Source organism: Elephantulus edwardii, unplaced genomic scaffold (genome assembly GCF_000299155.1).
Source record: "Elephantulus edwardii isolate Elephantulus edwardi_28Jun2011 unplaced genomic scaffold, EleEdw1.0 scaffold00200, whole genome shotgun sequence".
In the NCBI taxonomy this organism is placed as follows: domain Eukaryota; kingdom Metazoa; phylum Chordata; class Mammalia; order Macroscelidea; family Macroscelididae; genus Elephantulus; species Elephantulus edwardii.
The window spans coordinates 2,402,351-2,418,276 of record NW_006399950.1 but is presented as its reverse complement, the minus strand read 5'-3'; the positions used below and the strand labels follow the sequence as shown (position 1 = coordinate 2,418,276).

The 15,926-nt window shown below is 52.9% G+C and overlaps 1 protein-coding gene across 3 annotated transcripts in view; it reads left to right on the top strand.

Moving 5' to 3' along the window:
* ITPR1 (inositol 1,4,5-trisphosphate receptor, type 1) overlaps positions 1-15,926 on the top strand; it is a 321,128-nt gene that overhangs the window by 190,134 nt on the left and 115,068 nt on the right. For 2 of the 3 annotated variants that reach the window (XM_006897081.1, XM_006897080.1), the window contains one exon: positions 15,576-15,708. In XM_006897081.1, the coding sequence (XP_006897143.1) occupies positions 15,576-15,708 (133 nt within the window). Of the gene's footprint in view, positions 1-9,050; positions 9,087-10,836; positions 10,885-15,575; positions 15,709-15,926 lie in introns of all 3 variants that reach the window. The other variant, XM_006897079.1, reaches the window with a different exon arrangement.

Sequence of the window (15,926 nt, the reverse complement as noted above, 5' to 3'; positions counted from 1 at the left end):
AGTGGTGTTGTCAACCCAGAGGCGGTGCGAGTCTTGCAGTTAGTTCTAAGCCCTCAGCAGCTCTTTGGGAGAAAGATGGGCATTCTCCTCTGATAAGATGTACGACCTCTTCAGAATCTGCTGAAAGGTCAGCTATGAGCTAGTCCCCACCCCTTGTCGGTCAGATGAGTGTTTTGGGCTGAGATCTAGCTTCCAGAGAGGGCAGCTCGTCTACGCTAATAGTTGTTACCCTTACATTCAGATACTAAGAATTAGGCTGTATCTGTGTGAGAATCCACATCCCAGAATTAAGTTCCAAGCATCACAAATGGATTTGGTCAAGAATGGAGCTCAGAGAGTTTAGGGCCTGGTCCCAGCACACAGTTGGACAGCACTGAGCTGGAGGGCCTGGTGGACTTAGCTCCGGGGCCCTTCCTGATCCAGTACTACAACGCATCTCCAAACAAAGGTTTCCGCTCGTCAGTTAGATGTGGACAGGCGCAGAAGGCATAACGTCCTCTGTGCGAAGCTGATAGAAGCAGGAAGCATGACTCCTCTAGCTAAGCGACCTTTGCTGCTTTCTGGTCATAGATTTTCTTTTCCTGGGTTATCTGTATGCCGGACACGCCATGCTATTATCAAGTCAGTTCTATCTCCCCAAGAAGGTATGTTGTGAATCCTAAATGCCTGTGCTTATCCTCCCACTTGCACAGGGGATTTCCTTGTTCTGTTAATGAGGGAGCTCTGGGGGTTAATCGTGTGGGGTTGTGCTGCTGACCCCAAGGCAGCAGTTCAGATCCACCAGCTGCTCCTCGGGGAACATGTAGGCAGTCTCCCTTCATGGGATTAGCTGCCTCTGAAAACCCACTGGAGGGCCAGCCGTGGGTCGGTTGAGTTAGGATCAGTATAGACTGTCGGGAATAGATCTCTTGACTTAGAGAGTAAACAAGCTAAAATGAGAAGAGGTGGAGCCCTCAGAAGCCACACGAAGATCACCCAGGAGCAGAAGCCACAAGAGAGCATGACCTTCCCCCAGAGGCGACGGAGAAAGTGTCCCTAGAGCCAGCCACCTAGGCTGTGAGAAAATAAATTTCTGTTTATTAAAGCCACTTGTTGGTGATATTTCTGTGATAGCAGCAGTGGATAATGAAAACATATGCTGGATTTGCATGTCGGCACCCTTTGCTGTCTGCAGTGTGAATGCTTCCCTGATTGAAATTCTTGTGCAGTATTGAGGTTGAGTCTCTCTTTGCTTAAGTAAAATGAAGGCAGAAGAGGGAAACCTTTCTTAATCAGAGAGGAGTGTGTGGTGTTATTAATACACTGTTTTGCACCATAGTAATCAGTGGATGTGTTTGCTTGCTCAAGATAGCACTTGGGTCTCCTGGCTGGGAGTTTGCTGCTTGCTTATGGAAAGATTCCACAGTTGGAGCAGGTGTGTTTATAATTATACTCTAGGAAATAGAATACTGTCTGTTTATAAAAGAAGAATGTTCTGGCAGCCACTTGGATTCCCTGAAATTCCCTGAGGAAGCAGCTGTGGATCCCCTCTTGGTGGTTGCCCTTGGCAACTGTCAGCACCCGGGGACACCAGAGCGCTGTCCCTCCTCCCTGAGCCGTGGGATCCGGTGCTCTGCGCAGAGATGCTGGCACGCCCTTTATCGTCGGTGGCATTCTGCAGACTTTGCCTCTCCGGGGCTGTCTTCCCCACCAAGCTCTTGTCATCGAGGCTCCTAGAATCCAGCAGCCCACAGCTGGAGCTCTGCAGAAGCTTAACAAGCTCCTGAGGGGATGGGGCTCAGGCAGGCCCTCCCATCTGCATGCCAGATGGCACCCCACGTGCTAAGTATGCTAAGAAGAGCCCCTCAGGTCAGGGCAATACCCCTGCCCCGAGTTCCCACTCGAACAGGGGCCGCCAACCCTGGATAATGAAACCAGTGGACCATCTTGGAGAGGAATTGTGCTGGAAACACAGAAAAAAAAAAAGCACAGCGCCTGCTAAGTCCCCATCAGTGCTCCAAGAAGATAGGGTGAAACGAGGACACTCGGAGTCCCTGTGAGCAGAGCACACGCCCTGCGGCCATCTCCGCTCTCTGCTCGAACGAGCTGCCTTCTGGAACCAGCAAGCAGACGGAGGCCGACTGCACCCTTAGCTCCTGCCTGCACCTGTTTCTTTGTAAAGGGGGAAGACAAGTAGAGGAGAAAGGACAAGTGTTGCATTAGTGCCCTGAGCTCAGCCTTGGGCTGCTTCCTGCAGAGATGTTCTACGTATATATGTGTGTGCCAAGTTAGGGACCGTTCTGTCACCCCAGGGAGTTCCCTTTTCTCTTATTTTGCCTTGTTTTTACATGATAAATGCTGTGTGCCCCAGGTGGGCACTGTCCGCACCCCAGAGTCCACAGGATGACACAGGCGTCCTTGGTGTGAGAGGGCAGGTGAACAGTGCTAGGAAGACACACGCAGAGGTCAACTGTGGCTGGAGCACTGCCAGGTGCCAGGGAGCACTGCCCAGGCCGTGGATGCCCTGGGCAGGCAGTGGTCAGCGGGCTCAGCTGCTGACTGAGAGTGGCCGTGGAGGGTCTTGCCTCAGAGGAAAAGCCTGAGGGTCTACTTGGGCCAGATCAGCCACTGAAAACCCTTTGGGGCCCAGAATCCAGGTCTGCTGTGAGTCAGAATCCAGGGACGCTGTTTCCTAAGCCATGAAGTGTGACATTAGTAAAAGGGATGGTTTGACAAGAAGGCGGCAATGAGCCGAGGTCCGTCAACTTCTGTGTCTGTGGAAGGGAAGGTCGTGTGGGGGCTGTGGTGGCGCGGTGAGGGGCCTCCCGTCCCCTGCACGTGCAGCTGTCCCATCTCAGGGAGGGTCACATCCGCTGATGCCTGGCCTTCCTGCATCCCAGCAGAAACCAGACCGAGCTTGGTGGGGTGAGGGCCCCCGCTTTCCCATCGGGGTGCCCAGGGAAGTACCTGCTCTGCACCACTCCACCTTCAGGGGGCGTTCTCATGACGTCCTCTGTGAACTGTCCTACTTTTCACTGCGCTGTGAACTACTGGCTTGGACAGCGGCCAGCTCGCAGGCAGTAGTTACATAAGAGCTGCTTTTTCCTGGAATTTAGGCACTCTGCTGATGTGTGACCTTCAGCGGTAATTGCCAATAAACGTAGCGAGCTGTTTACTGCTGGGCTCCGGCAGCCACAGGGCAGCCGGGCGTGAGCGCACCGAGGCAGCTGTTCAGTCTACCTTCTGATGCTGAGATGACTCCACAGCGACCACACTCGCCCAGGGTGGTCAACGAAAAATACTTGTATTTTAAAAAAAAGAAACCCATCTCACTACAGAGTTCAGATGAACTGTTTTTAAAATGCAGAGAAAAGACATCATTGAGATGAAAACATTTGGTCTGTAAAAACGAACTTTGTAAGGATGTTGTATTGGCAAAGCCGTGTAGATGCAAAACCTTGAAACTGTTCTACTGCAACACTGGGCTGCTTCCTGTGAAGCTTCCTATTCTCGGGGTGCGTTTTCCAAGGCCTGTAGGCCCCTCACTATGTGCTTGGCCTGAGTGGTTAGGCGGCCCAGGGCCCAGTGTTGCACATCTTCTGTGATGTCGCCATTGGTGGCTGTGACGTCCTTACCTAAAGGGGTCAGCCTTGCCAGAGGTGGTCCTTTTCGACAGTCGTAGAAGCCCGGGCGCATTAGAAGGACCAGTGTAGATGAGAGCAGAGCAGAGACTGCCTTGTGTGGCCTGTGATGGGCATGCGTGGAGGGCAGGAAGGTGGGGGTGGATGTGGGTGCGGGAACAGCCTGAGGGAGTCTGTGACAGTGTCTCGGGGCATGCGCGTGACAGCAGAGGCTCCCTCATTTAGGGGGTGCTCACATGGGGTGAGGTGCTGGACACTCTGCATTCTGGAGGATGATTGTGCTTGTGGTCCTATGCACGCATTCAGGAACCCTCGGGAGGTCTACATGGTTGGACAGCTACACGGTTGGACTTGCAGCTGCTAACTGCAGAGGGAGAGATTTGAGTCTTCCAAAGGTGCCTCTGGAGAAAGGCCTGGTGGTCTGCTCTTGAAAGGTTGTGCAAAACTGATGGGACTCAGTTACGTTCTGTGGCTCGTGAGCCACCCATGTGTCAGGATCCACCCCACCCCAGCTCTTGTGTGCCACTTACTTAGCCCTGGTGGCACTACGTTGCACTAGTAGCCAGAAGGTTGTCAGTTCAAGTTCACAGCCATTCTGTGGGTGAAGGATGTGCCAGTCTGTTCTGTTAGGACTCGCAGCCTCGGGAGCTCGGTGGAGAGGCCCTGTGAGTGGGAACCGGCTCCGGGAGTGCACACATTGGCCCCTCTTTTCCTCTCCCCCCACACCCCTAGGTAGCACAGAATGTCATATGCATGCGGACGTAGGGTCTGGCTTGCCCACAGAGAACCCCCAGGACTCGGTGACGTCTGAGTCGGTTTACAGTTCTATCTCTAAGCCAGTCATTTGCGATTTCTAGAATGAAGTTCGAGTTTGTGGCTTTGGCGAAAAGCACCAGGGGGATTGCAGAGTGGATGCAAAGAAGCAAGAACTTGAAACTAGCGGAGTCTCCGGTGAGCTGGAGGCTGTCAGCACGCGACATACTGACTGTCCTGAGATGAGGGTGCAGGGAGATGAGACCATCAGAGTCCCCAGACAGTGTCTCAGGGACACTTCAGTGGGTCACTAGGGCTGATGTCACCCTCCCAGACCTCAGTGTGCTTAGAGACTTGTTACCCATTTTAATGTAGAGTGATGTGTGACATAGCTGTAAGATGTTTAGATGTGAATACTAATACACAAATGGCATTATAGGGGAGGGGAGAAAAAATGGTATTACACAATTTTTCTACATTGTGTTACAGTCTTTTTACTAATTAAGCTGGGGTCTTTTTCTGTTCTCTTTCTTTTCTTAATTATTTCCATCAAAAGAGTTATTGATCAAGATTCACAAATACTAGTTCACATACTGTTGTAACAATAACACCAGAAATTTTTACAAAATCAGAGTGTAAGATTACCGTCAGCAGCGAAATAGCAGCCTGTGCTGGTAGCACGTTAAAGAGAACCACGGGCTGCAAAGTGTATTTTAAATGGACCAATGACGGCAACTCAGACAAGATCAGATTAGAAATTTCAAAAAATTAACATCAAGTTTTAATCTCCTAGATACACTATTACATTGTAAACTGGACTCTTAAAACGACAAAGATATTTTAGTTTAAAAAATCTGTGGGGGGGAATATGTCCAACAAATGTATGAACATCATTTAAAGTAAATATGGGGGGAAAATTGTTCAGCAAATGTATAAAGAACAGAATCATCACTGTCAATTTGGAGTTGTCTCTTAACTGACCCGCCAGTGGGTTTTCAGGGGCTGAAAATCACGTGAGAGGAGATTGCCCATCTTTTTCCCTCAGAGCAGCTGGTGGATTCGAACCACTGCCTTTGGGTTGGCAGTACAGATCCTTACCCAGTAGACCACCAGAGCTCCCTTGTAGACAGTCATCTTACTGACCCTCTTAATAGTGTCACCTGGTGTCATCCACATGCCACACCACCTTAGTGACACTGTCACCTTTCATGTCATGAACCCAAGCAGTCAGCCCCCTGACTTAGCAACCCTGCTCTTCTGCCTTGGATGGTGTAGGTAGCCTTTATGCAGTGACTGCCTTAATGTCGACACTCTACATACATTTGTAAGATTGCAGCATTCTGTGATTCGAGCCTTGTCCTGAGGAAGTACAGCTGTCCTTCCCACTGAGGGAGAGTCCCCGCTGTGGGAACGTCACAGGAGAAGCTCGGTCAGTTTACCAAATCCTGTAGCCGGCATGGTTTGACCTTCCCCAGGCCTAGGGCTCATTTGTGCCCAGCGGCCTGTACTATTTAGGGAGTGTGCTTGTTTGCTGTTACGATGTCAGGTTTACTGACAATAGACAAGGCGTTACCTAATGTTTTACCTGGAAGAAGTCCTGAGACTATTTCCCCAGTGTCCTTGAAGAGCAGGCAGGTACGGGATCCTGAGAGGTCACGGGCCACTCTGGGCACCTGGAAGCAGAGCAGGTGGTGGAGCTGAGTGAGCGGAGCAGGTGCTGGGCGGGGGCAGGTGTCTGCTGGGTTCTGTGACTGGATTGAGAGTAGGGCTCTAGTGGCCTGACAGGGAAGGAGTGGCACTGGTAACCCGAAGGGAGGCAGTTCGAATCCACCAGTTGCTCCCTGTGGAGGAGATGGATAGTCTCTTTCTGTGTGATTTACAGCCTTTGCTAACCTGCTGGGGGGTCAGCTGTGAGTCAGTTCTGAGTCGATGGCAGTTAGTGAGAGTGATTCCTGAAGACATAAAACTTCGGCTGTCATCTCAGAAGGGATCCTAGACTTCTCGTAGAAAAAAGAAGAAACAACCCAGGATTTGTTTAAATGGAATTCTTTAAAAAATGGAAATCCCTGAACTTGGAGCAGGTAAGAAACACATAGACATATCTGTTATCTTTTAAAGTAGCCTGGCTGTCTCCAGGTTGAGTCTGATACGTGGTAAATCTGCTGGATTTCCGAGGCTGCCTGTTCACAGGACAATCTCCCCGTGAGCAGCTGGCAAATTCCAGCTGCTGATTTTTTGGTTAACAGCTGACACGTTACACACTGCACCACCAGGGCTGCGTGCACATGTGCCCACGCATGTCTGCTGCATTGTGTCCTGAGTGCTCCCTCCCACCACACACACGTGTGCACCTCAGGCCTGTGCCGAGCGAACTCGGTGCGCTGGAGGTGAATATCTTAGGCAAGAAAATGAAAGTAATGATAACAAGACAACCATTGTTGAAAATGACATCATGCTAGGAGAGTGGGGGTCAGGGGGAGACCCTCAAGGAGGTGGACACAGTGGCTGTGCTGGTGGGCTCGAGTCCATCAGAGATGATGATGGCATGGGACAGGGTCACTGTGAGTCGATGGCACCTTTCCTGGTGGTGGCTGGAGCTCCGTGGATTTGGGCAGCACATCTGTGCCTGTCGTTCTTGTGTTCCAGCCACCCAGGACTCATGTGAAGGACACGTCTGTTCGAGTGGGGGGGGGCACAGGGTGGAAGTGAATAGTCCCCCGCAGTGCAGCTCCTTGGAGACGTTGGGACGTTGTTTAAGTCCATTTTGGGGAGTTGAGTTGGAGTGTACTTACAGCTGACCTCCAGCGAGTTTTCGGAGGTGGTAAATCACACGAGAGAGAGTTGATTGTCCTTCTCTCCCACGGAGCAGTTGGTGGATTTGAACTCTGTGCTCCTTGCCACTTGGCCACCTGCTCCCGGCTTGTATATTTTATGCTCCATGAGGACATAGCAAAAATCTTTGCTCTGTTTTAATTCTTTAGTTTCGAATATACACTGTATGAGCGTAAGCTGAAACGCATTCCTGCAAGCTGTTGCTGTTTCTTGAGCAGCCAAATCTCTGAGCTGATTCTCCCGGCCTTGACTGTCTCAGCCTGTCCAGGTCTTCTCACCATGACAGGACCTCAGTCCGTATGCTCTGAGAGCAGTAGGGTGGGCTCAGGTGGAAAAGGCCTTTGTCCAGAACTGGAGTGAACACCTCAAATTGATACCTCACGTTCTGTGGTAAAGCTAGCGTGCATGGAGAAGCCACCTGCAGCTTCCATGGTTCTAGAACAGCCAGCATCAAGTTACTTAACACCTTTCCATGACATTTCTCCATCTCACAGCCAGTGTCTTAGAAGAGCTGCATAAGCTAGAGTGCTCAGCCTCAGCCCAGCCTCCCAATTTCCTCCACTGGCCACCAGGTTCCGGCCACGGGTCCTCAGGCAGGTGGCTCGAGTCAGCAGGCCCCAGGTCCCAGTCTCAGGCAGGTAGCTCTGGTGGCCCAGCCTCAGGTAGGTGGCTCTGGTCAGTAGGCCCCGGCCTCAGACAGGTGTCTCGGGTCAGCAGGCCCCAGGTCCCAGCCTCAGGCAGGTGGCTCTGGTCACTAGTTCCCAGTCTCAGGCAGGTAGTTCTGGTGGTCCAGCCTCAGGTAGGTGGCTCTGGTCACCGGGCACTGCTAAAGATGGCCGAGGTGACTGAGCCATAGCTCAGGTTTGTTCCCTGGTGCGGTCTCCACTTGTGAACCTCCTCACGCTGCAGGTGTGTGCCTTTGCCTGGGGTGACAAGGTGGGGTAGGGGGTGCAGTCTGAGTTCAGCTCTGCTCCTGGCCCTTGTCTTGGGAGGGGGCTGGGGGCACTGTCTCCCATGGAGCAGTTTGTTCCTGGTGGGCCCTCTGTCTGCACCCACATGTGTTCCTCTGGGGGGCTCTTGTCTCCTGCACAAAGTGCCCATCCCGTTGTCTTGCCTCATGGAGACTGTTGTCACGGGAGAACCGGGCTCCCAAGGATCGTCAGGGCTGACTTGTCAGAAATGGTTCGCTGGGCCTTCCTTCCAAGCTGCTTGTACAGGGTCTTGAGCCTCAACATTTGGGTCCGTTGGAATGTGACCATCTGCACCCTCTAAGCGCCCTCCTCAGCCCTCGGGTGAGGGGGTGGAGCGAGGGGCCCGTGTGGCTGAGAGCAGCAGGTCAGGGAAGTCAAGGTTGTGGCCCAAGCACAGTGCACGAGTGACCAGCACGGTGGCCATGCACATGAACCTCCTGGCTTCTCCTGGAGATGTCAGAGGGCCTCCTCTGTCAGCACCTCAGGGCTCCTCTCTGACACGGGCAAGATTTGCAGGCAGGAGCCCAGACCTGGGTGTCCACTGGTGGTCCCGGAAGGACATCCTCAAGGTGCTGCTCTTGGCCCCTGGGGGGAAGGAGGCGCCGATGCACAGAGCGGATGGCACCAGTTCTGCCCTGGATGCTTTGTTTGTGGGGTCACATTGCCTTTCTGGTTCATTCTGAGGGTCTCTGCACAACCACGTTCAGGAAAGAGAAGCTCTCGTCTCGTCTCATCACCGATGCTTGCCCACCTGGGTGGCCACCGCCTGTCTCTGATCTGTCCTTGTATTGGTCTGAATGTCATTGTCTGTGGACATCCGTGTGGCCCGCCACCTGAAGGCTGTGACTAACACACTTTGTTTTGCCCCACCCAGCTGCCACAGACCCCTGATGCGGAGGCCACCACCGAGGTGTGTGCCCACCTGTGTCTGCCGGGCTGGCTGACAGGGTGCTTCCGAGTGAGCTTGTGTATCTGTCGGTGGGAGGGTCTGGCCAGGGCGGAGGCCATGGCATCCCTTCAGAGAAAGGCTTGTGCTGTCATGGTGAGCCGCCTCGTCCTGGGATGTCCAGGCAGCATGTTCTGGACAATTAGTCTTCTGGTGACCGGGGGTGTCTCACCTGCCATGTGGGGCCTGGGCACAGCTGCCTCCCAGCTGTGAGTAGAGCTCTGTGAACCACTTGGACAACGAGTCTCAGAATCCACGTGGAGGAAGACTAAGGAGGAGGGCCCAGGATGTCCGGACTGCAGCAGTGAAGCCACAGGGCGGGGCCAGGCAGAGGCCCTGCTGGGAGGGGGCGTGGCCTGATGGCACGTAACACAGGGCCTCTCCAGGTAGACAGACGGCATCATGTGGATGTCCCCGGCTCGTGCACGTAGTCTTCGGGGAAGCTGTGGATGAAGTCGCCCTTTTCATGGTGGCCTCACTGTTCTGTCACTGGGCAGGCTTGCTGAGAGGGCCTGCAGCTTGTGCAGGTGTATGTTGTTGTTCAGTGCCATCGAGTCGACCAGGACTCCGTGACCCTGTGAACAGCGCATCTGAGCCCTGTCCTTGCCGTCTCAGACGTGCTCAGAGCCATCGTGAAGTCACTGTGTCGCCCCGTCTCGTTGAGGGTCTCCTCTTTCTCTGACCCTTCGCGTCTCCCAGCAGGATGGACTTCTTCAAGGCCTGGGCCCTCCTGCCGGGGCCCTGCAGTGTGCGAGATGAGCTTTCACGTCTGTCTTCAGAGAGCTCCCTTAGAGGTCAGGGCTCATTGACCCCGAGGGGCTCGTAGACTGCAAGGGGCTCTTAGACCACCGAGGGCCTGACCACCCAGGGGTGCCCAAGGGAGCCAGGCCTCTGCTGTCCATGGCCGTGTGAATGGATTGTTTGACAATCAGTCGTTCGAGCTAGAACCAAGTGTCCTTTATTTGAAGGACATGTCCTGGCAATCTCAAGATGGAAGCCAAACGTGGCCTCAGATGGCAGCCACAGCATGGACATTTTAGAGCCATCTGCCCCTGGGGATTGATGCTCCCCATTGATAGAGGCCTGATCCGGGTGCTGGGGGGCGAGGTGGCCTGGAGGGTCTGCTGGGAAGTGTGTGTGTGGATGTCATTCCCGCATGGCTGTGGGATGATGCATGTGCCCGTTGTAGGGACCTGCCAGTTGAGTCCTGCCTGTGTCCCTTTAAATTAAAGAAGGGGTAACAGAACTTACCTTCTCATGATCTTTTCAAGAAATAATGTTGGCAAAAAGCGCTTGGCCTGCTCACTTAAACGGGGCACTGGGGGAGGCAGCGGGGCAGTTACCGATTTAACCTACAGGAAATGCTGACCCCCTGGGTGGTGCACGTTTACAGACTGTGTTGCTGGCCACCAGGCTGGCAGTTCACACAAAGCCGAGTTGCCCCTGCAGAAGGCCCCGGTGACTGGGCTCTGTAAACGGCCCCGGAAAGCCCAGCGCTGGGCTCCCAGGAGCCAGAGCCGAGCCATAAGCTGTGGGTTTACTCTTAGAGAAGCTGAGCTCCAGTCTGTGTCTGGAAAACAAAACCCCGAGGCCTGTCCTTGATCTGTGCCACTCGTGGCTGTGTCCTCGCTCTCAGTGTTACCTGTGACTGATGCTGAAGCTGCCAGTGTCCCCTCAGTGTGATACTAAAGTGGACTTTCTGCATGCCTAGCAGGAGCTTGACCCAAGTCCACCCCTGAGACAGCTGGAGGATCATAAAAGGGTACGTAGTCTCGCTTCGGGGGCCCTACTACCTCTCCACACGTGCTCTGATTAAAAGGCAGCTTTTCTGGTTGGGGGCTGGGGTATGCTCAGGACCAATCACAACAGTTTCCAATGATGAAGCTACCTGGAAATTCTCCTGGTTATTAGCTGATCAGAAAGCCATGCCCAGCCGATCTTGACATGATAACCAGTGACGCTTTTCTACCCTCTCGTCTTGTCTTCTTACACAAAACTGGGGGGAAGTTTCTCCTGTGATCTTTGTAGACAATTTATTTTAAAACCTGGACTTTTCAGACCCACCGTGCATCTATGATGGTTGCTGACGTTGTACTGTGCTTCTGCCCACTTTTCTACGCACGCACGTCCTGACACATCATCCGTCGTCCCTGGACCTGTGCTGAGTGTATCACTTTTGTTAACTGTCCCCCCCCCCATTAATATTATTTGAGTATTTTCTTTGAAACCTTTGAACCTTAACCGCTGCCTGAAGTTCCATCAGTTACCTAGCAGTTCGTTTTTCCTTTGCCGATGGGATGAGGGAATGTCTCTGGACAGCTTCCTGGACGGGGCATTCCGAGGCCCTGGCAGGGACTCTCTGAGGAGCTGAGTGTGCATTGCACAGCCCCTCTCTGGAAAGTTATGTGCCGGTGCTGCGCACTGACCCTCACTGATGGTTAGGTGTCCTGTTTCTGGAAGAGAACTGGACACCCCTATTTTCTGAATCCCTGTCCTGTGCCAGTCACTGTGTTAGCTGTGAAAACCCTCGGTTGTAGTCTGTCAACTAACACCTGGACTTCCCCAGTCCACCAGTGAGGAGGCGCCTTGAGAGGTCTTATACCCAGCATCACATGGTCAGACATGACAGCACGGGAAAGACAGGCCATCGGTGCTGTCACCCGGAGAATTCTGCTTGGCCCAGTGGTGCCCTGTGCTCCTGCCTCAGTCCTCCGGGCTGTAAAGTGGGGGTGGCAGCAACACCATGGCCAAGGGCATTGATGTGCGTGCACCCAACACAGTGACTAGACAATAACAAGATATTATTAATCAGGTTGTCCCATCTTAGAACCCACTCAAAGCTGACCCTCTGGTGGTTTTTCAGAGGCAGTAAATTGACAGGAGGAGATTGCTTATCCTTCTCCCGTGTGCTAGCTGGTGGATTCAAACCGCGGGCCTCTGCACTAGCAGCCCACTTCTTCCCACTAGGCCACCAGCGTTCCCTGTACTGGGGCCTTACAGTTGGAAGGACTGAGTGAGGTGCACAGGATATGGAAGTGCTGACATGGGAGAGGCCCAGCCCTCAGGGACAGGTGTCCGTCACGAAGCACCCAGCTTTCACGTGGCTGAACCCTGCCAGGCAAAGGTCACTTCCCCCTCCTGGGCGGTGTTGGCTGCTGGAGCCTGGATCAGCACTGGGCAGTGTTCCCACACACCGTTAGCCGCTCGCTAGCAAGGATCCCCAGAAGCAGTGCCCGAGGAGCTGGGAGCTGAACACCCTCGAGCTGCACCGTCCACCCACCAGTCATCCCACTTACAGCACGAGGTGTGGCCCAAAGCAGCACCGCCCACGTGGCTTTCCCTTTCTCAGTCAGAGGCAAATAGACAAACATCTGTTCCTTGTTGGCAAACTCTAGGTGTCAACTGCTGGGGAAAAAAACCAAACCAGAACAATCAGCCAGTACTGTTTAGTAAAACAGATTCCACAGCCCGATGCAAACCCTGCAGGAGCAGCCTGATGGGGTGTTGTGGGCTTTCTCCCCATCCTCAGCAGCCTGGCACCCGCGAAGAGCCCAGCGCTGTGGAGTGACAGCAAGACGGCTGGAAGGGCTTTCCTTGCCAGATGATCTTTGCCAAGTTAGACCACTGGCTCAGGAAAACGGGATTTTCCTTGTGTCCAGGTTTTCCTGAGCAGGATTTGTGGAACGTCTAGTAGTGCTTGTCTGTTTTCTCCGCTTCCTCTTGTCTAATATGCTCAGGGTTTACTCTTCACTAAGAGAATGGTCCATCTGTTTCAAATGATGCTCCACCTGTTCACTCTCTCCCTTGCTCCGTCTTCCCCTCGGTTTACCTGAGGTGACCATGTGCCAAGTGCCTGGTCATTACAAGGAGACGTAAGCTCGCAGGATGGACTGTGTCCCCATAAGTAGCACATGCCGTGGTCTCTTTTGGGGACAGTGGACCATTCGGTACGTCTGTTTCTGTGGCAGCCACTGGGGTGTCTCTGTTGGAAGAGCAGCACATGGTGCCAGGAGGTCCCTGTTTCACTTCACCTTGTCCATCGACAGCACATGTGTGAGGTGCTGCCTCCTGGCGTTCGTGAGCTCTCTGGGTGCTGCCTCTGTTTCCTCCTGTTGGTCACACGCAGCTCAGGGCCTTGCCTTTTGCCCTCTAAGCTGCTGGGGAGCCCATGCTGCCTGGTGCCGGGAGCTGGTGGGTGTGTGGACTCCGTAGAGCTGAGGAGTGAAGGCCTGTTCCAGTAGCCCCGCTCAGCCTGCCTTTGCCTCCACCCTTCATGCTGGGCCCCCCACCCTCCATGCTCACTGTCTTCCAGGCATTAGCTCCCCATTTCCACCAGCTACTTCTAAAGGGTCTTGTGGTGCCCAGGGCACCAGCTAGAGAATTTCTGTGGTTTCCCAGCAGATCTTCGGAAGAGCCACTTCCATAAAGATTAGAGCCAGGGAAACTTCTAGAGTCCAGTTCTCTGCCATGCCTGAGGTCACTGTGAATTGGGTCAACTCAAGAGCAACTCCTGACATTCCTTTTTTATTCCAGTTCAGCGTGGCTTTGTCTCCCCACCCCTTTCATTCTGTCTTGTCACTTTTACACGTGTTCGTGTCACGGCTGGGGAGATGCTGTCTGCTGGTGACGTGCCTGCTGGTATCTGAGGCGGCTTCCCCATTGGGGCCCTGTCTTCAGGCCGAAGGATTGGACTCTGGGTCATTAAGATAGGCTGCGCTGACACTCCCACCTTCAAGCAGTTTATGTAAAAAGCATTACAAGGGTCTTTGCTGTTTGAGGTGCACTTGGAAATTGGAACTTGCATTTGGGCAAGATCAAAGTCAGGTTCATAAGCTAATAGGAGTCCCCTCCTTTGCTGAGCTACAGTGGAGATGCTTTTGACATATCTGTTTCTTGAACTTTGATTTAAAAGTCTGTCTGCCCTTCCCTCTCCCCTGCTTGTTCCTAGATCTCTGAGTCTTGGACCAGCTGGAGGGGTCAGTACAGGAGATACAGGATTTTGACAGCTGACTGGTTTTCTGCCTTTCTCCTTCCTTCTCTGGCCCCTGCCTTCCCCCCAGGACTACCGACACCTCAGGGTACTCTCCCCTCTGTCTGCCCCTCTTAACTTGCTTTGGCAAACACCTCGCTTGAAGCTTCCAGGTCTATTCTTGGAGCTTATTAGCAAATCACTTTAAGTTCTCCTGACTCATGTTACCCTGGCTGTGCTCTTCAAAAGGACGGGGAGTGCCTATTTTCGAGAGCTGCTGTGTTTCAGCACCTCTGTCTCTGCTAGACTTCTCACTTACTGTCTTGATGCTGCTGGAGGAACTCCGAGCCTTGCTGCCCTGTCCCTGGGAAGTAGGCCAGTGGAAATCCAAGCCGCCTTGACCTCCATGGCCTTTGCCTGCAGCCTGACTTACACATGGGGTGGGGAGTGTCCCTGGGGGTGCCGATGGTCACGGTGCTGGCCGCTGACAGGTTGGCGGAGAGGCGTCTGCCCTGCTTCTGGAACGTCAGCCCTAAGCCCAGCGGAGCAGCCTCTGCTGTGGTTCACAGCGCCAGTCGACTCCGCAGCAGATTGTCCTGACGGTGGGTGATCTGCAGGTTCCCTGGGAGCTGCTGTGCACCCGTGAAGACCCTGCATCTGTGTGCGTGACCGCCGGCTCGGGGACAAGGGAGGATGAGAACCTTCTGTTCTGTGTCCAGTCAGAGCCACCAGGACAGTTCTAGCCTCCCCCACCAGTCCTTTGGGCCTCAGGTTTTTACACTTTTCCCCCTGAGGTAAAGTTCCTGTGGAGTCATAACAGTTGGATAAATTCTCAATCCACCTTCAATGGCTTCTCAGTCTCGTCTCCTCCACAACATTCTCCTCCTCTGCCCGTCCTACTTCTAACAAAGTCCAGACGTTATATCACTTCATTTGTGATGCTTGTTGTATTTCATTTCCTATCTCACTAATTGAAAATACTCTTTTGACCTAGCGATGATTTCTAAGAATAATCCCTTCCAGCTTTCGGCAATGTTTTATTCTGTTGCTTGGATACCTTAGTCTTTTCTTGAAATGCCCACCTGAACAGAGTTTCATTTAACTTTGTGGACCCACCGGATTTTAAGTTTATCTGAATTTTATTAGCATACCCCAGAGGATTTTTTTGTTTGTTTGTTTTTGTGATTGTCACTTGCCTTTAAATTGACCCTGTTTCCGTTCTCACTATACAGGAGAATCCTAGTGAGGGCAGCCCTGAAGAGCCACCCCCTGAAAAGCAATATCAAAACAAAAATCTGATTCTCTGCAAAAATATTAAAGACGTTAACTTCCAAGTTTCCAGATGTTTTTGTCAATAGTTCCCCCTCCCCCCAGCTTAGTGAGACTGGGCCAATTATAGCTGAGTTTCCCACGTTTGTAATAATTTTAGTCGGTTGGTCATGCATTAAGCTCAGGATCTGATGTGATTGTCCTATTTGAATTAGGGTGAGGCGCTCAGGCAAATTCTGGTCAACCGTTACTATGGGAACGTCAGACCCTCGGGAAGAAGAGAGAGTCTTACGAGCTTCGGCAATGGCCCACTGTCACCCGGAGGCCCCAGCAAGCCTGGCGGAGGAGGTGAGCTGCTCTCCTGCCTGGAAGTCGCGCTGTCACCTGACGGCTGCTTGTTTCCGAAGAACAGGTTGAAATGCTTTTCACACAGGCATTTTCAATTGCAAGTGTAACTTTTAGCAACTTGTTTTGGTGTTGGTCTGTCCTCAAATTGATGCCCAAAGCCACGTCCTACAAAACTTCCGCACACTGAGATGCTGGCCAGATGTTAGCCCAGGATGGCC